The sequence below is a fragment of the Nothobranchius furzeri genome, chromosome 16 (genome assembly GCF_043380555.1).
Source record: "Nothobranchius furzeri strain GRZ-AD chromosome 16, NfurGRZ-RIMD1, whole genome shotgun sequence".
Classification (NCBI taxonomy): Eukaryota; Metazoa; Chordata; class Actinopteri; order Cyprinodontiformes; family Nothobranchiidae; genus Nothobranchius; species Nothobranchius furzeri.
In genome coordinates, this window is record NC_091756.1 from 31,848,476 (window position 1) to 31,867,593 (window position 19,118).

The 19,118-nt window shown below is 41.9% G+C and overlaps 1 protein-coding gene across 1 annotated transcript; it reads left to right on the top strand.

Annotated features, from left to right (window-relative positions):
• The first annotated feature begins 55 nt into the window (after window positions 1-55).
• Window positions 56-17,329, top strand: LOC107388078 (circularly permutated Ras protein 1). Its single transcript, XM_070545307.1, has 22 exons — window positions 56-195; window positions 337-471; window positions 1,592-1,837; window positions 2,540-2,761; window positions 2,863-3,003; window positions 3,076-3,156; window positions 3,242-3,315; window positions 3,415-3,585; window positions 3,877-4,032; window positions 4,760-4,821; window positions 4,931-4,991; window positions 6,888-7,063; window positions 7,147-7,228; window positions 7,510-7,640; window positions 7,814-7,898; window positions 10,780-10,886; window positions 11,004-11,116; window positions 15,855-15,966; window positions 16,464-16,604; window positions 16,829-16,919; window positions 16,996-17,022; window positions 17,119-17,329. The coding sequence occupies exons 2-22, from the start codon at window positions 387-389 to the stop codon at window positions 17,206-17,208; spliced, it is 2,454 nt and encodes an 817-aa protein (XP_070401408.1). The 5' UTR covers window positions 56-195; window positions 337-386; the 3' UTR covers window positions 17,209-17,329.
• The last annotated feature ends 1,789 nt before the right edge of the window (window positions 17,330-19,118 follow it).

Consider the following 19,118-nt stretch of genomic DNA (forward strand, 5'->3'; position numbering starts at 1 on the left):
ACAATTGGAGATAAAATCTGATCGTCGTTCCGGCTACACAGCCTTGTAAGAGACTGTGTGGTGAGCCAGACTGAGCTTCTTTACGAGGAAAACTTGTTGGACAAGTTGAATGAGACAAAAAATAAAAGCGTGACTGGAGTAGACCAGTTCAAACAGCTCTGAGCTCGGGGAGGGTTTCTTTACGATCAAAAGAATGTGAGTAAATTCACTTTTGTTTAATTTGCGTTTAGATTTTATGCTCTAACCTTGAAGAGTGTGCGGGTGAATCAATCCTATGAACATTTGCTGAATTGAGTTTCCTTTGTACTCATGACTTCTTTCCGGGTTTCTCCTCAGATAACGATGGCCACTTTCTGTTAAAGCTTGTCCTGTCTCACAGAACCCCAATGGAATTTGCCTGTGGATATGTTTATGTACCACCATCATTGAGTCAGAAGGACGCCAAGCGGTACAACGCCAATAAACGCTCACGTACGACTTCAAAATGACATCTCACACAAACACAGACATCCTGCTGTGATATGTTGGTGATAAAAGTTTTAGCTTTGTGTTTAATTGAAGACCCAGCGATTCTAAAGAGTCCATTAGAGGGATAATGCTGTTAGTGCTGTACTCATCACCTACTGGCATTTTATTTTGTCTGTTAAAAAGTATTTGGAGCTGTTACCAGATTTATTGATACAAATACTTTTTTCTAACATTGAAAAGGCTGAATTGTAAAAACATGTAGGTGTTTTAAGTCGCCAGGGAAGCGGGTTGGTAACGTAAATCCCTTAGTTGGGCAATGAGTGACATGAGCTCTCATGACAGACACTCCTTGTTATAGAAATCCTGAGTCAATGTCACAAAGGTCATTCAAGTAGCAGGTCTTTGTGTGTGTGTGTGTGTACATGCTGTTCACAACCTGCGCACAGTAAAGAAGGAAGAACATTTTTGTAGCTTTACTTTAAAAAACACTAAAGACCAAGTTCACAGAGAAAACGTTTTTACTTGTCTTTTAAATATGACACTTCACTCTAAGGTTACATGCCGTCTGAACGTGAAAATATTCTTCTACCCTGATTTCCTGCATTAGCCGCTGATAGAAAATGGACTGGAAAATGCTTGGATTAGAAAAGGCCACACAGATCTTTGTCCCAATGAAAATTGGCAGTCATGGACTTGCCCATCTTTGCTTTTGACGGGGAAGGCGGTTTTTGGTTTAGCATCCAGTGTTGCTAGTAGAAGCTAATTGTTAGCACTAGTAACTCCACAATAAGCCAGAATCTCCTTAGGTGTGTGCTATTTATGAAACATCACCATTGCAAAGCAACCAGAAGCCGTAGTAGAATCGTGTTGCTGTTAGCCAATCAGAGGCGAGATGCCCAAATATCAGGAAATGAGACTCAATGCTGCCATGTTCTGCTCCGCATTTCTCTGGCTGACTTGGACCTACTTCCTGAAACTGGAGCGCCAGAGCTTTTTGTCCCACAGAGATTGACTCACAAGTCGTTCACTCATACAAGAGACCTCTGCAAATGTGTTGGAAAGACCAAGTGAACTTAGTCTTTAAAGTTCCACTAAATTAAAATGTTGTTCTTGTGCTTTTTAGCTCTCCTTCCTCCTATTACCTGGGTCCGTCCAAGTACCGCTCCTCCTGCTCCTCCGACAGATTCTGCAAGAGCCAAAGCACAACAGGCCACTATCTATGAAAAGGCAATCGGTGAAGACTTGATGAAGGGCAAACAAATTAAGATTGTGAAGCGCACTGCCCAAAATGAAAAGAGTGCATCTCACAAACTGGAGATATCTTCTCCAAAAATCTGTGTTTCGGGTCTGACACCACCTCCAAAGACAGGTAGGGAGGGTGCAGCCTTGCATATGCTTTCTAGAGTTTGACACTTGGTCAAACAAATCATTTGATGAATGGAAAAGAAAACCGAATGGGAACTGAAAAATTGATTGAATAGGAAAGTCTTTTTTTGTTTGTGGTAAGGGGCATGGATTGTTGTTTGTCATGTTGTTCCTTTCAACAGTTAGTTCACGTTAAACTTAACCCAGACCTGCCTCAGGTGTCTCTTTTTGCTTCATTGTTATGAAGAGACTGAGTCAGAACAAGGAACAGAAACTCATCTAATGCTGAAACACCTTTGAACTGATGAGGAATGAAGAGACAAGCTGGCAAGCAGCAGCACAGCCCTGAGCTATCTGTTTGGCATGCAGGAATTACAAAAACTAGGTTACTTGAAGGGGTTATTCAATATGTCAAAAGGAGTGGGTTATATATGTGGGTTTGTCCCAAGTAACATTATCCAGAGATTTTTTTATGCAGTTATTCCAGTGTGCAAGTTTCTGATGCAACAACAAACACCAAACCACTAGCCCTCCACCACCATGCCTGTTAACTGGTTTTAAGCATTTGAATCTTGGGGGGGGGGGGTCTCTAAATGTAAAATTAAAGTTAAAACGGCTTGGTGGAGTTAATGGATCTGAGTGATGCAGATTTCAATTTTGAACAAATTTTAAGTAAAAGCAATAATCGAATCCCTACTTTTTGCAGCTCTTCTTCCACCACATAGGAAACCCACAGCAAGCACTGACTACCACACACAGCCACTCGTCTCCCGCAACGTCGATAGTCAAGCGTTCACATATGACTATGTCATACCAGAACCAGATTTTAAAAAGCAGCCCACTGACCCGGAAAACTTCTATGCAATACCAAAAGGCTCGTTCTGTGAGGTGAAGCAGCCTGCTGACCCTGGAGCTGTGTCAACCTCAAGTAAACAGCAGCACCATTACCATTTTTGCATTTGACTGATTTGGTGTCATTTCCAACTTGTGCTGGGTAAAAAAACCTTTTCCTGCTCCTACCTCCCACAGCCCCCCCTCTCCCACCAAGACCTCAATTTATGGATTACATACCAGAATACATTATGGTATTGCCTTCATCTAGCCCCTCTCCCTTCACCCCTCGGTCATCGCCTACACCCACGTCTACCACCACGCCACCAGCCGCTAAAGGTAACTATAACAATATTTGTCTGGGTTTTTAAAGAGGGCATCATTTTAACTGTCATGGTATTCCCAACGCAGCAGCAGTAGATAATGAACCATTGATGGGAAATCCCAATGTGGTTCTGGTCAGTTTAGGAAAACTGCTCTCACAGGACAAAGGTTGGTAAACTTTGTGAGGATCATCATTTGTTTACTTTAGAAAATTATATTTTCTTACGAGTGTCTGGTTTTTCTTTTTTTTCAGAGCAACCCATAAAAGAAACCCCCACTTTTTGTTCACAGTGTGGCTCTGTGTTAGAAAGCTGCTATAAAAATAAGGTAATTGTCTTCTGTAGGAATACACTTCATTTAGGAGTTATTTTAAGCTCTTCTGACACAAATGATCATCGCTGACTTGACTATTCTGCTCCAAAGCAGGTTAAAGATTGCCGCTACTGCCGGTTGTGGGATTTGAACAAGAATTCTGCTCAAATTGTTTACCAAGACAAATTATTCCTGCTCAACCCAGATGAACCTCTTCTGTCTGCTGCCGACACGCTGCTGATCTTCTGCATAGATGCATCTGGGTCCATGAGCATCACGTTTAATGTACGGTGACATCATAGAAACTTTGCATCAGGAAGTCTTAAACCTCCTGAGAACTAGTATGCCTAGTTGGCTAAACCTGTAATCTAAGACACGACTCACTATATGTTTTAAAATGTTTTTTTTTAATCATTTAAAGTGTTTTTAATAGCTCTATTATTTAAACTAAGAATCAACTAGTTGTTCAAAAAGTTGAACAACTCTGTCCCAAAAGTTAAATGAAAAAAGTTCACACAACAAAAGCCAGGGTCTTATTAGCAGATGTTCATTGAAAAAATTGTCATTTCTTTTTAGGTGACTGAGGGAGAGAAAGTTGTCCACAAATCCAGACTGCAGGTAAATTCTCAATCTTCACTTGTCATGCTGGAATCAGTTTATGTGACACAACTACATATGGTCCTTGTGTACAGTCATGGAAAAGTGGTAACTGTTTTAAATCATCCCTCATTTGTTTAAACCTTTCCTCCAAAGAGCCAGGCTTTCTAAAAGTAATTTAAAGTGGATTTAATTAAGAGTTTTTCAGGTTTTATGAAGTTCTTCAAATGTTTTCTTTGACCTTTTGGCTGTTTTCTCTCATTTTCTGCCATTGGAATTGACCATGACAGCCTTTTGAGTAGTTTGTTTGGAAAAGGGAATGTGGACAATTTGAAGACAAAATAGAAGACTATAAGGCAGCATGGTAGGATGAACATGGACAGAAATTGAAAAATATATTTATCAAAGACTTGAAACTGGTGCATCCTCCAACAGAAAATTTCAAGAAACTCTTAAAGGGGACATGCCTTTTATGCTGTGATGTGTGTCTTCTACCTCTATAAACACTTCAGGAAAAACATCCATCCTTTTTCTGTCGACGTTTAGGAGTTATGTGCCTACAACCAGCCGTTTGTGATGTCTTGAATGGGGAAAGTGGAATAGAATCACCTCTGTGCTGGAAGAGCAGGGGCTCTACTCCAAGCCCCTCCCAGATATCTGAGCTCCTCCGCTTATAGTAGCTTGAGGGGGGAGGGGTGGGCGTAGCCACCTTCAGTTATTTATTTTTTTTTTTTTGTAACTCATTCGCTGCCAGCGTTTCTCAGTTTTTACAGTTTTTTTAATAGTCACAGAATGTTGTGCGCTAGGATGATGTCGACGTCAAAACAACCAAAACAAAGTGGAGACTCACTTCTTACATCAGGAAGAATCCGCGTGTTTCAAGCGTTATCCGTTCTTTCATATTCCGTTGTTGAAATGTGATCAGTAGAAGCTTTTCTGGTTCGCCCCTCACTTTTTTTACAGCAGCGGCCCAAAACGATCTCCTAACTCATGGATTTTCTGCTTCCTGATCACGTGATGTATGCGGATGAAGATCGGCTTTGGAGCTGAGAGTTTATTCTCACGGTGCGGGGGATCGTTCCGACGCCCACACGGTAAAAAATGCAAATGACAACTTTAGTCGTCATTGGCGGTGAACGGTTGGATTTAAAATGACGACTTTAGTCGTCAATGGCAGTGAATTTTTTAAGAGCCCTGAAACAACTCATTCGGGAAGGTACTGAAAATGTCAATATACCGTAAATCCTCTAATACAGGCCCGGGCCTCTATTTGACTCAAGCTCATCAAGCTCCAGGCCTTTATTGGAAGGAGGGCCAGTATTAGAGGCAGGCCTCTATTTCCATTTGAGCAAAATGAACTAATGTTCATTGGAGTCTTTGACAATTAAAATTGCGCCCACATTTTCAAAGTTAAACACATTTCTTTTAACAACGGTAGTTTCTGCTTCAGCCATCTCCCCCCTCCCCCTGCTTTAGCCCTCTCCCCCCTCCCCCTGCTTTAGCCCTCTCCCCCCTCCCCCTGCGCAGCGGCCGCAAACTCACTGATGCGCCTGCAGCCTCTCGGAGTTCCTGCTGCTCTAAACATTAAAATAATTATTTCATTTTCTGTTCCTCACTTCTGATGACCTTCAATGGTGTCTGTTTGTTGCAACAGCAGGTACAAAAACTAACTTGTTTTTATTTTGACTATTTTTCTGTCCTGCCTGTTTATTATCTTCCTGCATCTCCTCTCAATCCTAAAGAAAAACTGCTACCTGGGTTCATATATATTCACCTCATGAGTTACCTTTGAACTGCAGTTCTAAAAGATCTACCGACCGCAAAAACAGCGGAGTGCTCGCTGTTTGTCGGCCGTATCAGTGATCAGTGCGTCGGAGGACAAGGTGATGCGCGCAGCGCCCCGCTCCACAGCATGCAGCAAACGCATCAGGCGCAAATAAAAGACAGAAAACATTAAAGGAAATGAACTGACATGAACGATCGCGTGTTAAATTAGTTTTTGAGGTGGCGACACCTGATTGTTACTGTGGCCGTGCTCAGGAGGCAGATCTACCGACCGCGAAAACAGCGGAGCGCTCCCTGCTTGCCGGCCGCATCAGGGACAAGTTGATGCGCCCCGCTCCACAGCAGCGATACACATCAGGCGCAAATAAAATACAGAAAACATTAAAGGAAATGAACCGACATGAACGATCGCGTGTCAGTGCCTACGGTCTGGCACAGCGCGTTGCCCCCCCCCCCCCCCCCCCCCCCCCCACCCCCTGAGCGCAGGAGCTTGTCACCTGCTGACAGCAGGCTGCTGTCTTTTCCGAGGGCTGCATCTTGCCGGTCATTATCACGTGACAGCGACTAGTCGACGACAGGCATAAAAAGTCACTATAGTGAAGTTGACTAGTTCATACACCCCCTACTGCTGCTCTCCAGAGTGTTCTGCAGCATAATCAGCACGTTCTCTTTGAACTTGATAGTGTAATGACCTGGCTGGGGTTGTAAGCCAGGTGCATTCTGGGTATTGTGTCATATGTGTTTCCTATCATTCTGCTAGTTCCTATGTGCTGATTTGCGTGTTGTGTGAGTGTTATGTAAGCCACAGGGAAGGTGATGTGTGTTCTGTGGAGCGGGTTGAATTAGCATGGTTAACTGACACCGTGACTCTGTGTGGTGGGAGCGTGATAGAGGATCGTGTCTGTAGCGTTACAAAGCGTTGAAGAAAAAGCTTAATAAAGGTCTGCGTGAACGTCTACTGCCTCCTGCTGGTTGATTTGGGGACTATAACCCTGCCACCGGGACGCTCATACTTGCTTGTTACTACATTCCACCCGGCCACAATAAGAGACCGGCCATTATTTACCTAAACTAACTCTGACACCGGCCACAATTGGAGACCCGGCCTTTAATTGAATACCGGCCTGTATTAGAGGATTTACGGTAATATCACTATGTTAGGGGGATTCAGAGCAAAGAACTCCATACATGTTTTGTATTCATAGAAGAACTACAAAATGTTCCATATTCTCTTTAAAGATCTTCTGAAGTTGCAAAAATCCCGTGTTGTAAGTGGAACTGAGCTGAATAACAAATACTACTTGAAAAAAGTTGCAGCAGATTTTCCCAGTCCACCTCCACTTTCACAGACCAAAGAATGCTTACAAAAGCAAGTTATGGGGTAAGAAGCCTGTTTGTGTTTTTTTTTATTTGATGAGGTCTGTGTCCTGGATCCTTCATGTTTGTGTGTGTTAATTTTGAAAGGTTATCTGCAAATGGAGAAACTGCTCTTGGACCAGCTTCTCTGCTCGCAGTTGCAACGGCCTCCAAGCACCCGGGCTCAAAGGTAAATTTGGCTGCTCATAAATTATTAGTAAATATAGCTTAAAGTAGTTTTTAAAGCTAAAAAAAACTGAGTATTCAGCTGATTTTTGCTTTCTAACAGAAAATATCAAATTTGCATAAAAGCAGGAAACTATGGAAAAGCTGAATAAAAATCTCATCGAGTTTAAATAATATCAACTGCTTGTTCATTTTATTCTTATAATAAATTGGGTAAAAATATTTGAATTCTTTGACCTTGATTATACTATAAAAACCTGATTTATTGTCCTGCTGATCCTGAAGGTGATTATCTGTACAGATGGGAAAGCCAACGCTAAACTGGGAAATTTAGAAGAGGAAGATAACGATGCTCGCACTCTCCTCTCTTCTACAATCTTTTACCAGAACCTTGGGGAGTATGCAGCAAATCAAGGGTTGGTGTACATGTTTCTAAGTCCTTCTCAGAAGTAGCTACACAGTTAAACTCAGATGAATGGGTTTATAAATCTGAAGCTGTGTTTTTTTTTCCCCCACTAATGTGGAGGAGTGTTGTTTGATCTTGATGTTCAGCGATGAAGGTCATTCTGAAATGTCCTTGTTTCCTCAGCGTGACAGTCTCTGTGCTGTCCATAGAAGGAACTGACTGCAGGCTGGATGAGCTGGGAAGGCTCGCTGATCGCACTGGAGGCAAAGTAAGGGGCTGTGTGTTGCATTATTTTTCGGCTGATGAGTCAGATATATGCAGTTATGTTTTAAAAGAAGGTCTGTCCTTTAAGTTTTTATGTAGGAGGATACAATATTCAACTCAGTTTATTTAAATTACCTGTATTTTGTAGGAGACTGCCATGCACATGGCGCTAGTTTGTGCCAAATCCCAAGAGTCGTCTCAAGAGTCTTTACAAAGTAAACATTCTAATTGAACCTACTTATCAGTGCACCAAGTTCAGTTCATTATTTAAATTAGTTACATTTCCTACCTGAGAAAACCTCAGTGGATTGCATCGAGTCACTGACTTGTGTTAGAGATTTTACATCAATTCTCGTACTGAGCAAGCATGTAGTGACAGTGGGGAGGAAAATTCCCCTTCAACAGGAAGAAACCTCCAGATTCTGGCTCAGTGTGAGCAATCGTCTGCCATGTTCGACTGGGTACTAGGTTATAAGTCCATTCATTCATCCATTTTCATCTGCTTATCCAAGATCGGATCGCGGGGCAGCAGCCTAAGCAGAGAGGCCCAGATTTCCCTCACCACCCATTTGGTCCAGCTGCTCCAGGGGAATCCCAAGGTGTTCCCTGGCCAGCCAGGAAACATGGTCCCTCCAGTGTGTCCCGTCTTCCTTTAGGTTTCCTCCTGGTTGAACATGCCCAGAAAACCTCACCAGGGAGGCATCCTAACCAGATAACAGAGCCTCCTCAACTGTCCCCTCTCGACGTGGAGGAGCAGCTAGTCTACTCCGAGCCCCTCCCTGATGGCCGAGCTTCTCACCCTATCTCTAAGGCAGAGCCCAGCCACCCTGTGGAGGAAACTAATTACAGCCGCTTGTATCAGTGATCTCATTCTTTCTGTCACTACATAAAACTTGGGACCGTAGGTGAGGGTAGTAACGTAGATTGACGAATAGTGCTTCGATGTTCTGAATTAACTGGATACTAGGTTGTAAATCTATTAAAATCTGACTTCAAGTGTATGAAAAGACGGCACTTTTTAGCGTTTTATTTAGGGATGATCCAATCACATGATCGGAAATCGGCCCCGATCACATGGTTTCAGACTGATCGGGACTCGGGCTTTACTTCCCGATCCAAGTCCCGATCCGGACTCGGATACTGGGTTCAAATTACAGGAGAGCAACTTGGTTCTCCTTAAAGGTTGTCAGGCTCCCCTGATGCACTTAACATACACATTCAGAAGGAGCACAGTTTCTACCTATATTATATCATTTGTATGGCCTCAGCATAGCTTCTTCTGAGCAGAGATGCAGAGAGCGGCAAGCAGACCGCTGATTACTCATGAACTCCATCTGCGTTCTGCACACGGCCACAGTAACATTTTCTAAGTTTCTAAGTGGTGTCACCAAAAAATACATAATTAACACACAGTGATTCGTGTCCATTCATTTCCTCTCTGGTAAGTTCTGTCTGTATTTGAGCATGACGCGCTCGCGCTGCTCCCGCTGCAGCGCTCGTCACTGGCGCAGCCGGGCAGCGCAGCGCACACTTTGCTTTATTTGCGGTCAATAGATCAATTTGATCTGCTAGTTAAAAAGTTACTTGTGAGGTGAAAAAGAAGGAAGCAGGCAGGAGTTTTTCTGGAGGACTGGGAGATGCAGGAAGATCAGAGGCAGACAGGACAGGAAGATAGGAAAATAAAACCCAAGAAAACAAAAAGTTGTTAAAAAAATAAAATGTAGGTAGATTTACCCCACTACACGTTTGTACCTGTATAAAGCAATCATTTACCAGCATGTAGTATTTATATAATTGATACGATTCAGATCATCTTCAAAACTCCGTCCCATGCCCAGGGACGTATCTAAGTATTTTGGGGGCCGAGGCAAAATAGACCCCTGCCAGGTATTTTAAGTTGAAGTGCTATCTGTTTTTATATTTGCAATAAAGTCCAAAAGTGAAGAATTTATGTAATTTATTACTTGATTGTTCAAGCTACCTCACAGAAGTGATCTGTTGTTAAAAATTTAAATAAAAAGGTAATTAAATAAAAAATAAGGAACATTCTGGAACTGTTTCTTCCTTTTCTTTTCTTTTTGTATCAGAAGTATCTGGTCGGAAATCAAATGACTCGGACTCGAGGGCAAAAATACCTGATTGGGACATCCCTAGTTTCATTATTTGACACAAAAATGAAGTCAAAATGGTCTTTGTGAAAATAAGTTGCAGCTTTAGATGCAGATTTAAGAGGGAACCTATCATGCCAGCTCTAAATGATCATGACCTCTCTAAATGAATTTGGACTTTTTTTGTCTGGAGCATACAAGTGTGTGTTAACATAAAAATCTATACGGAAAGATGCAAAACAGCACAGTGGTGGGAGGGCTGAAGATTTGAGCACCTTTCAAGCATTGCGCCAATCATGATCTCTGTGGAACAAAGAATTCTGGAGTCAGATGTGAGTTCATCTTTCTGACGGCTGAAGCTTGGACCAAACTCGGCCCAAATGTCAAGGTGGTGCAATGGCAGAGTCTAGACCCGAACCTGAATGAAATACTATGGTAGGCCCATGAGTGGCGGTACTTGGGTAAAAATCCCTCCTGACAAAGTGGCACATAAAACTACTACTTCAAGTTATTGCAGCTAAATATAATTCAATAAGCTGTTCAAAAATCCAGCTCATGAACCAATACAGATTTCCTCTTTTGGTTTATTTTTGTCAAATGAAAAATGACCAGATGGAATATTTGTATTTTTCACATGTGATTGTGTATTTGGATCATTTTAGAACCCGCATCAGATTAGCTTATATCCTCGTTTGTAAAAACCAACACTAAAATATGGACCTTTGTCTCCTTACCTGATCATCTATTTCCATATCATCAACCTTCTGTCATCTCTAGGTGGTGATAGCCAGCCCCAACCAGCTGCACTCAGAGTTTGAAGAGATAATTCAGAACAGAACCACGGCTACACACTGTGCAGTAACGTTACTGCTGCCCAGATCACTGTAAGATCCACTCCACCAGTACTCGCCAGATTCTTGTCACATAAAAGGATTTCTAGTGCTTCAGAATGCAGCAGTCATGAAGCCCACAGCACTGACTCATGTTCTGGTTTGCTGCAGGCGTATGAAAGGAGAGCGGGAGGCAGGACACAAATGCACCAGAGAGGTGGGGAATGTGAACCCAGATACAGAGATCACCATGCAGTTCGAAGCCACTGACCAAGACATAGGAGGTGAGAAGAAAAACGGGTTGGCTAACACCGAGATGTAGCGATACAGTCATCTCCTTTCAGTAGCAGCGAAGCTTGATTTCAAAGAAAAGCAGGAGGCGTGTGGTGCCGCAGTTAGGGAATATTTCAAGATGTGGTGATTTCTGTTGTTGCCAGCAAACAACACTTGAAGTCTCACAATGTGATCACAGTGGCAACAACACTGAAGCGAAAGGCAGCTAAAGTAATTTCATATAAAAACAACAGCTTACAAAGAGAAATAACAAATGGACCCTGTAAATAATTCTGCTTGGCTGCAGAGGTGGTGCATGTTTAGCCAAGTCCAAGATTTTTATCTGAATAAAGGATAAAGTACTACCAGTGATTTAGAAAACAAGGTGATGGCGCCTGCAAAAACAAACAAATGTTCTTTTAAGAGATTACTCCGTTTCATCAATAAAAACTGAAATATCGCAAACCCTGCCTCCTCTTACTGGATCATGGTTTTGCTTATATTTTTTTACTTGCAGGTTTATCTACATGCATGGTTGACTGTCTTTTTTTATTTATTTATTTTTTTTATACAGAATCTGAGTTAATCACTACAAAATTTAGCTCGGTCTGTATTTTTGACTAAGTTGGCACCATTTTTGTTTGACCTTTGGTTCCAGCACAGTTCATTATGGCTGACTGACTAATCTGAGTTAAACTATGCAGAAATTAAGTAAAAACTATATCCCGTGGTAATTTGGTTACTGCAACATATTTCAACAACTCTGGATCTTTTTGCCGGCCGTTGTCAAATTACAATTGTCCCTTCACCCGTCCCCCTCTCTACTGTCCACTCCTTGTTCCCTCCTCTCCATGATTGATGTCATTGTTGTTGTTAGCCTCAAGGGCAACATGCCGATTATCACTTGCAAGTCGCTTTGGACAAAAGCGTCTGCTAAATACATAAACATAAACATATTAGCTCGCAGGTGACATGACTAACCCACACTCACTGATGGTAAACAGTCGTTATGTCCCCCCTTCCTTTGTTTTGAAAGGAGAAAAACTGACAATCCCAGCAGGTGGATATGAGATGTTTCAGAATAACCTTCCTTCCAAAATGACAAACATTAGAGATTTTCTCACTGTTACATTCTCGCTATGTTCTTACACACTAGGGGTTGCATGACTTAATTTCTTTTAAAGTCGACAGTCAAGTAATGAAAATCGAGTCGACTTCAACTAGTCGTTGATGACGTCATACACCTGAAGCGGGGGGGGGGGGGGAGGTTTGGTAGGTTTGCTGGAGTTTTTGACAATGAAAATTGCGCCCACATGTTCTAACATCTCTTTTAACAACGGTAGCTTCTGCATCCTACTTCAGTCCTCTCCCCCTGCGCAGCAGCAGCAAACTGATGCGCCTGCAGCCTCTCGGAGTTCCTGCTGCTCTAGACATTAAAATAATTATTTCATTTTCTGTTCCTCACTTCCTTCACTTCACCTTCAATGGTGTCTGTTTGTTGCAACCACCAGGTACAAAAACTAACTTGTTTTTATTTGACTATTTTTCTGTCCTGCCTGTTTATTATCTTCCTGCATCTCCTCTCAATCCTAAAGAAAAACTGCTACCTGGGTTCATATATATTCACCTTATGAGTTACCTTTGAACTGCAGTTCTAAAAGATCTACCGACCGCAAAAACAGCGGAGTGCCGCTGCTCGCCGGCCGACTACAACGGGACCGTTTTTGCTCCGGAGTTCGTGCCGGAGCGGAGCGGAGATAGTGGAATCTTGGGGGTGCGTCACCAGAGGACAAAACAGGTGAAGAGCCTCGCTCCGCAGCAGCGAAACGCATCAGGCACAAATAACAGACAGAAAACATGAAAGGAAATGAGCCGACATGAACGATCGCGTGTTCAATTTGTTTTTGAGGTGGTGACACCTGATTTGGCGGTGCTCAGGACGCAGATGTCTGGAGCAGTGCGTCAACAATCAACTTTGCATGCGCAAACTGGTTAAGATGAGGATGGGGGTGAGGAGAAGGTTAAATTTCAAGAGGGAAAAGGTCACAGTTTGGTTAAATGTCCGTTTTACCGCCGGTGTCAGTACCGACGCTCTGGCACAGCGCGTCTCCTCCGCCTCCCGACGCAGGGGCTCATCACCTGCTGGAGGACTGCATCTTGTCAGTCATTATCACGTGACAGCAACTAGTCGATGACAGGATAAAAAGTCACTACAGAGCCGTGAAGTCGACTAGTTCATACAACCCCTATTACATACGGCACCTTTAACACCCATTGAGGCATTTTGATAAAACCTACAAACCAACACACACACATGCATGGATAAAACCATTGTAAGCTGTGCTTTTTGCATTTTGGGTTGATTATCATTTTGATAGACAAGAGTTTTGAAAGAAAATCAAACATGAATTTATCTCTGAGGGACACATTTAAGACGGTGTGACGGAATTGAAGTGATGTAACTATCTAGAGTTGTATTTTAATACACTGTAAGTAGATCACTTATTTATAGTCAGAAGAATAGGCTGTTTTTATCATCAGGGAGTTTAATTAAACACTCTGTATTGACTTTGAGACAAGAAAAGAGAGAGAGTTGGGATCGTTTGAGAATCTTTAATTTCTTAATTATAAATTCTAAACAATCTACCAGGACTAACTCTGTGATGGATGAAAATGGATTTGGATGTTGTGTTGGTGCGTGTGTGTGTGTGTGTGGTTGGTTCAGACTCCTTAGGCTGACGTCATTGAATCTGGTAGTCTTTGTTATGACTAGATATCACGAGGCTTATAAAGTGATGACATGAGCCGCTATTTTGCCGTGTACGTACCCAGTGGGGGGCCTCCCAGGTAGATCAGGAAATGCCAGGTCCAAGAACCTCGGATGTACGCTGGAGCTGTCGGTGCAGCGGTCGCAACGTTTCAAAGCCCGTCTGAAGGGTCGACCCCGGTACCAATCGGCGGCGTCAGCAGGTGCTCTTATTTTGAAAGGATGTCGTCTGGTTGTTAAACGACGAAAATCTCCAACTTCACAGTTCTCAGTTTAAAGAAGAAAACACATCTGGCCAGTCTGTGCTTTTCTTTAGGATGACGGTGAATAGAACTGAAGTCAAAATGGAACTGAGCTTAAAATGGCGTTGCCTTGTTTTATATCTCTGAATTGTTGATAAGTTGTAGTAAAGTGGATTGGACACTTTAAGTCAACACCAGATTCTCCTGCGGCAGCCGAAAGCTCTGATTGGTTGGAACAATGTGTCATGCGTTTCTATGGAGATGAGGATCAGTGTGTCTGTGCAGTAGTCCTGTTTTCATTAAACATAAATCATGACATATTTATTTCACAGATCATTCACTTGATTATTGTTGATCAACATCTGTTTTGCTTAATAATTTTAATCACAAATAAAGTACTTTGATTAAGTAAAGCTTCTTCTCCTCCTTCTGGCTCTTCTCCTGGAATGTAAACAGTCTGAGGAACACCCGACCTTGGCTTTTCTACACGGGTGTTATTGTGCACAGGGGGCAACTGTGTGGAGCTGAAAATAATGAACTTCATAACCTTACAACGGTCATTCTGAAACCGTGAGGCTTGGGTAGTCTCATAAATATAATACAAATGTTTATATAAGCTTTTGTTTGTTTTATTTATTTATGATCATGAACTAGAATATTTAATCCATTTTGCAACATTTTGTTCGATGCAGAGTCCCCCATGTGCCCTGGCTGTGTGGGCTGTATAGCACTAATAAGGACCATTTACTGACAGTTGCATGAAAACAGTCCTGTTTACATACCTGCTGTTGCGGTCATTCTCCCCACATCTGGACATAATGGATGTGAATGACTAACACAGCTGGATTTGAGATGATTGTGTATTTACAGGGAGAAATAAGCCTCGGGAATCATACGTAACTATGATTTGGTCTGGCCTAATTTCAGATTCCTCACACAACCTGAGTTTTCTCATTCTGCTTTAGAATCAGAAGGTTTTATTTTTATTTTGCCATATATGTGAGAAATCACAACATTAGGAAATGTCTGCGGTACTTAATGCAAAAAAGAAAAATAAGCTGCTAATGCAACTCTGCAAAACCCTTAGCAGTTATGGGAAGCCTTTTTAAAATATACTTCTAACCAGATCAACTTTACTCTTAGTTTTAATGCATTAGCAGTGGTCGCTAGTAGGAATGAATGCCCTGTAAGTCATTCTCTGGGGGGAAAAAAGCCCAGCTGCGCCTGTTTGAGGACGCAGAAGTCAAGCGGAGGAGAAAGTTGCTTCAGATGGCAGGATTTGTAGTCTAATTTCCTGATATCTGGACATCTCTCTTTTGATAACAGCAACGCAACTTTACCACTGACTCAGTTTGCTTTGCAATGTTCATGTTTTACCTCCTCAAATAAGACAAGCCTGAAGGGGTTTTGCGGTGATGGAGTTGCTAATGCTAAGGGTTAGCTGCTACTAGTTGAGACGTTCTCTGCTGTTTTCTGGACGCTAAACCAACCGCCTTCCCCGTCGTGAGCCAAGACGGGTGAGTCCATGAATGTGAGGAGACGGTGTGACGTAGATCTGTCAGGATTTTCTGAACCGAGCGTCTTTCCATCTTTTTACCATCTATGCAGGAAATGGGGGTAGAAGACAATTTTCACGTTCAGTCTGCATTTTAAACTCTGTAACTAAAAAAATGTTTCTCAGTGAAGCTGCTCTGTAAATTAGCTGGTTGCATCACCTTCCCACATCGTGTTTATTTTCAGCACCAGCTCCTGGCTGCCGTGTGTCCATCCAGCTGCAAATCAGATACAAGAGGAGCAACGGTCAGATGATGCTCAGAGTGTTTACAGCAGATCGGGATGTAACTGATGACAGGTAACATTAATGCTGCATCAACCTCCGCTCTAAACATGCCCTTAAACAGGAATGATCAGTGTCGCATTTGGATGTCATTCCTCTGGCTCTCGTGATCTTATCTGTTTTAATTCTGACGTCTTAATCAAGACTGTGCTCTCACCCTCTGCAAAACAAATGATCAGATGTATGTTTATATCCGTTAAATGAACCTTCAGGAAAAATGCCTTTGAAAGTCCAAACAGGCTGTTGCTGAGAGACTGGAGCTCTTCATGCAGAAATGATTGCAGCACACCATCCAAGTGATTTCTCATTCATCCTAACATTTAGCTACACAGTGAATGAACCACTCTTTCTAATCTGCCTGCTTCACACTCTGAATGAAGGTCGTGCAATTCATCGTCTGAGCAGATACAAAGAGAGCCGCATGTGTTTGCACAATAATACAATGGCACGGCTGCTGCTGTAAATGTCAAGGAGCACTCTCATCAGAACCCTGTTTTCCTCCTCCTCCCCAGCTCAGCGGCCCTGTCCTCCCTCTCCCTCGCCATCATCCAGCTCAACTCGCTGCAAGCCAGTGCTGCTCTGGCTGTCAGAGGCCGCTTCCTGGACGCCAGGAAGGAGAACGAGCTGCAGAAGCAACTCATTGAAAGGGCGATGTGAGTAACAGCAGGTAGCGCTGACTGATGGCAGTGTTAGTGGGCGGCCAATCAGAGAGCTGCTTTGTGCTTAAACCTGACAAAGGGATGTAAGGAAGGCTGGCTCGACACATGCAGCAATAATTTAAGCAGCCTGCAGACGGGTGTCTCTGAAACACTGTTTATTTGAAGCTGAACATGCCTTCGTTAAGCCATTCATGCTGTGCAAAATGATTGTTTTGCAGAAAGTTTAATGAAAGCAAGGAGAATCACATTTTCAGTGAATGGATTACAGCTATGGAGCCGTTATATAAAAACATACATAACTACACGAGGGTGAGTTGTGCAGATCAGATTCAGAGCTTCCTGTTGAAATCACCAGATGCTAACAATTTCCTTTTTCCCCCACCAGAACAAGTCCGTTACTTCTGACTCACAGGTAATTCAGATACTAAATTACACAGCTTCCTACCTAAATGCTTTCAGAGGTACCCATTTTGGTTGGCTTTGACTTTAATTGTTCTCCTCCCACCAGACTCTAACAGACGCCGGCGCAGCACTGCTCTTCACCATGAAGCACAGCAACAGGAAGTCCATTTCACTGGCGAAAATCCACCGGCCCTAATCAACAGCTCTCCTCCTTATGTCACCAGAAACGTCTCACTGTACATATGTGGCTCTTTGTCTAAATGAAGTATAATAATTGTATATATTATGTCATAAATAAACATGATTTATTTCTGTTATACTTTTATTTGGAGTCATGTGTATAAAAAAAATCTAAGAGCTGCATCACAATTACAACCTGCCTTGTTGGGCTGCAACATGAAGATAGCTGAAGAGTTATGTGACCACTGTTGTGCTTATGTAAAGCAGCCTCACTTCCATCAGAACGCCCCAGGGCAGCTGTGGCTACGATGTAGCTCATCACCCTGTGTGTGTGTGTGTGTTTGAATAGATGAATAATTCACTGTAGTGTGAAGTGCTTTGGAGTCCTCAGATTAAGAAATGCCCTTTTAAGTCTGAAAATTCTTCGGGGAGTTTGAGGTTTTTAATTTTAAAAACTTCACTTCAGCTCTCTCCACTGACCAGAGGAATCAAGCATGCGCAAACCAGGCTTCAGAGTACGATGTGCAAGACCTCGAGAGTGCTCTTTGTAGAGCTCTGTCATTAGGCTGCAGCCACAACCTGGCCCAAAAAGGTCAGAGGTTGGACATGAACATCCCTGCTTTAGCCAGAGCTCTATGATCCACATGTACAGTAGATGTAAAGGTTTCTGGGTTAGACCTTTTGACATTTCTGTAACTCTAAATGGGGAAAACATTATGGTTTATATTTAAATTCTCTAGAATTGTTGGCATTAATTTTCATTTCAGACAGTTGAGTTTATTTTGCAGCCAGGCGCAGGTAAGACGTGTTATGATGAACAAATTAAGTCTATTTCTCCATCTGGGGAACTTGCAGCAAAGGTCTACCGACGGCAGAGTGAAAAATCTAAAGAAAAAATACATAATTTACTATAAAAGCATAAAATACCAGTAAATCTGGCCAAAGTAAATATTAATCTAACAATATTAAAAAACTAAAAGTTTAGTGATGTAATCACATTTTCCATTCAGCTCTGTAGGGCTGCACGATCCGCACATCGCCAAGAACAGAAAAAAATGCAATGTCAGCTCCGATATTTGCCACGCATAATGCATTTTGTCCATCCAACGAAAGCATGAAGTTTCTGACAAATAATGTTCACCCATTTCTCCAATCGTGTGGGTTCTTATAGGTTAGATGCCCGCCCCCTAGGTGGACCGCTAACAAACACCTGAGTTAGCTTTGTTCTGCTCTTTCTGCTTTTCCTTTTCTTGTTCATTTAGTTTTTCCCTTTTCTCACATCTTTTGATCAGTGTTTGATTTTCCCATTTTTTATATTTTTAGTTTTTTTTATTTGTTTTTGATATTGAGTTAGGTATTTATTTATTGAAAGTCATGTCATCGAGATATTAATCACTGTTATCGAGCATCGCTAAATTTTCTAATATGCAACCATAAAATGTACAAACATGATATGAAAACCTTCCTTTATTGATAGTTTTCTCTTAAGATGCACAACTTGAAGATCAATTAATCCATGAAAAACCTGGTGAAGAAACGTTTAAAAAAACTCAATCCAGCATGTTGTCCTTATGCAAATCAGTCTGTCATTTGTAGTGTTTTTGGTTTGTCTTCTTTATTTTGTAAATTATTATAAAAAGACAAATATTTAACAATATTTTGATAAAACAAAAGACATAACTCTAAACCATTTTAATATTTTACTGATATAAAATAATGTTGCAGTTAAGAATGTCAAACTTTGTCTGAAATCACAACTTCTTTGATAATCATACTAAACATACAGTGAAGTGCTTTGAAATGATCTGTTCCCAAAAATAAAATCAAAAAAAAAAAAAGCTAAATTATTAAAGACCAAGTTCACTAGATTTTTCCAACACATTTGCAGTGGTCTCTAGAATAAATGAAAAAGCCTGGCCTGCCAAG

What these genes read in the sequence shown, in the direction of transcription:
- LOC107388078 (XM_070545307.1), top strand. Translation starts at nt 387, where the DNA reads ATGGAATTTGCCTGTGGATATGTTTATGTACCACCATCATTGAGTCAG. An exon ending in CGGGATGTAACTGATGACAG is followed by an intron (nt 15,967 to 16,463) that starts GTAACATTAATG and finishes CCTCCTCCCCAG; the next exon opens with CTCAGCGGCCCTGTCCTCCC. An exon ending in CAACTCATTGAAAGGGCGAT is followed by an intron (nt 16,605 to 16,828) that starts GTGAGTAACAGC and finishes ATTGTTTTGCAG; the next exon opens with AAAGTTTAATGAAAGCAAGG.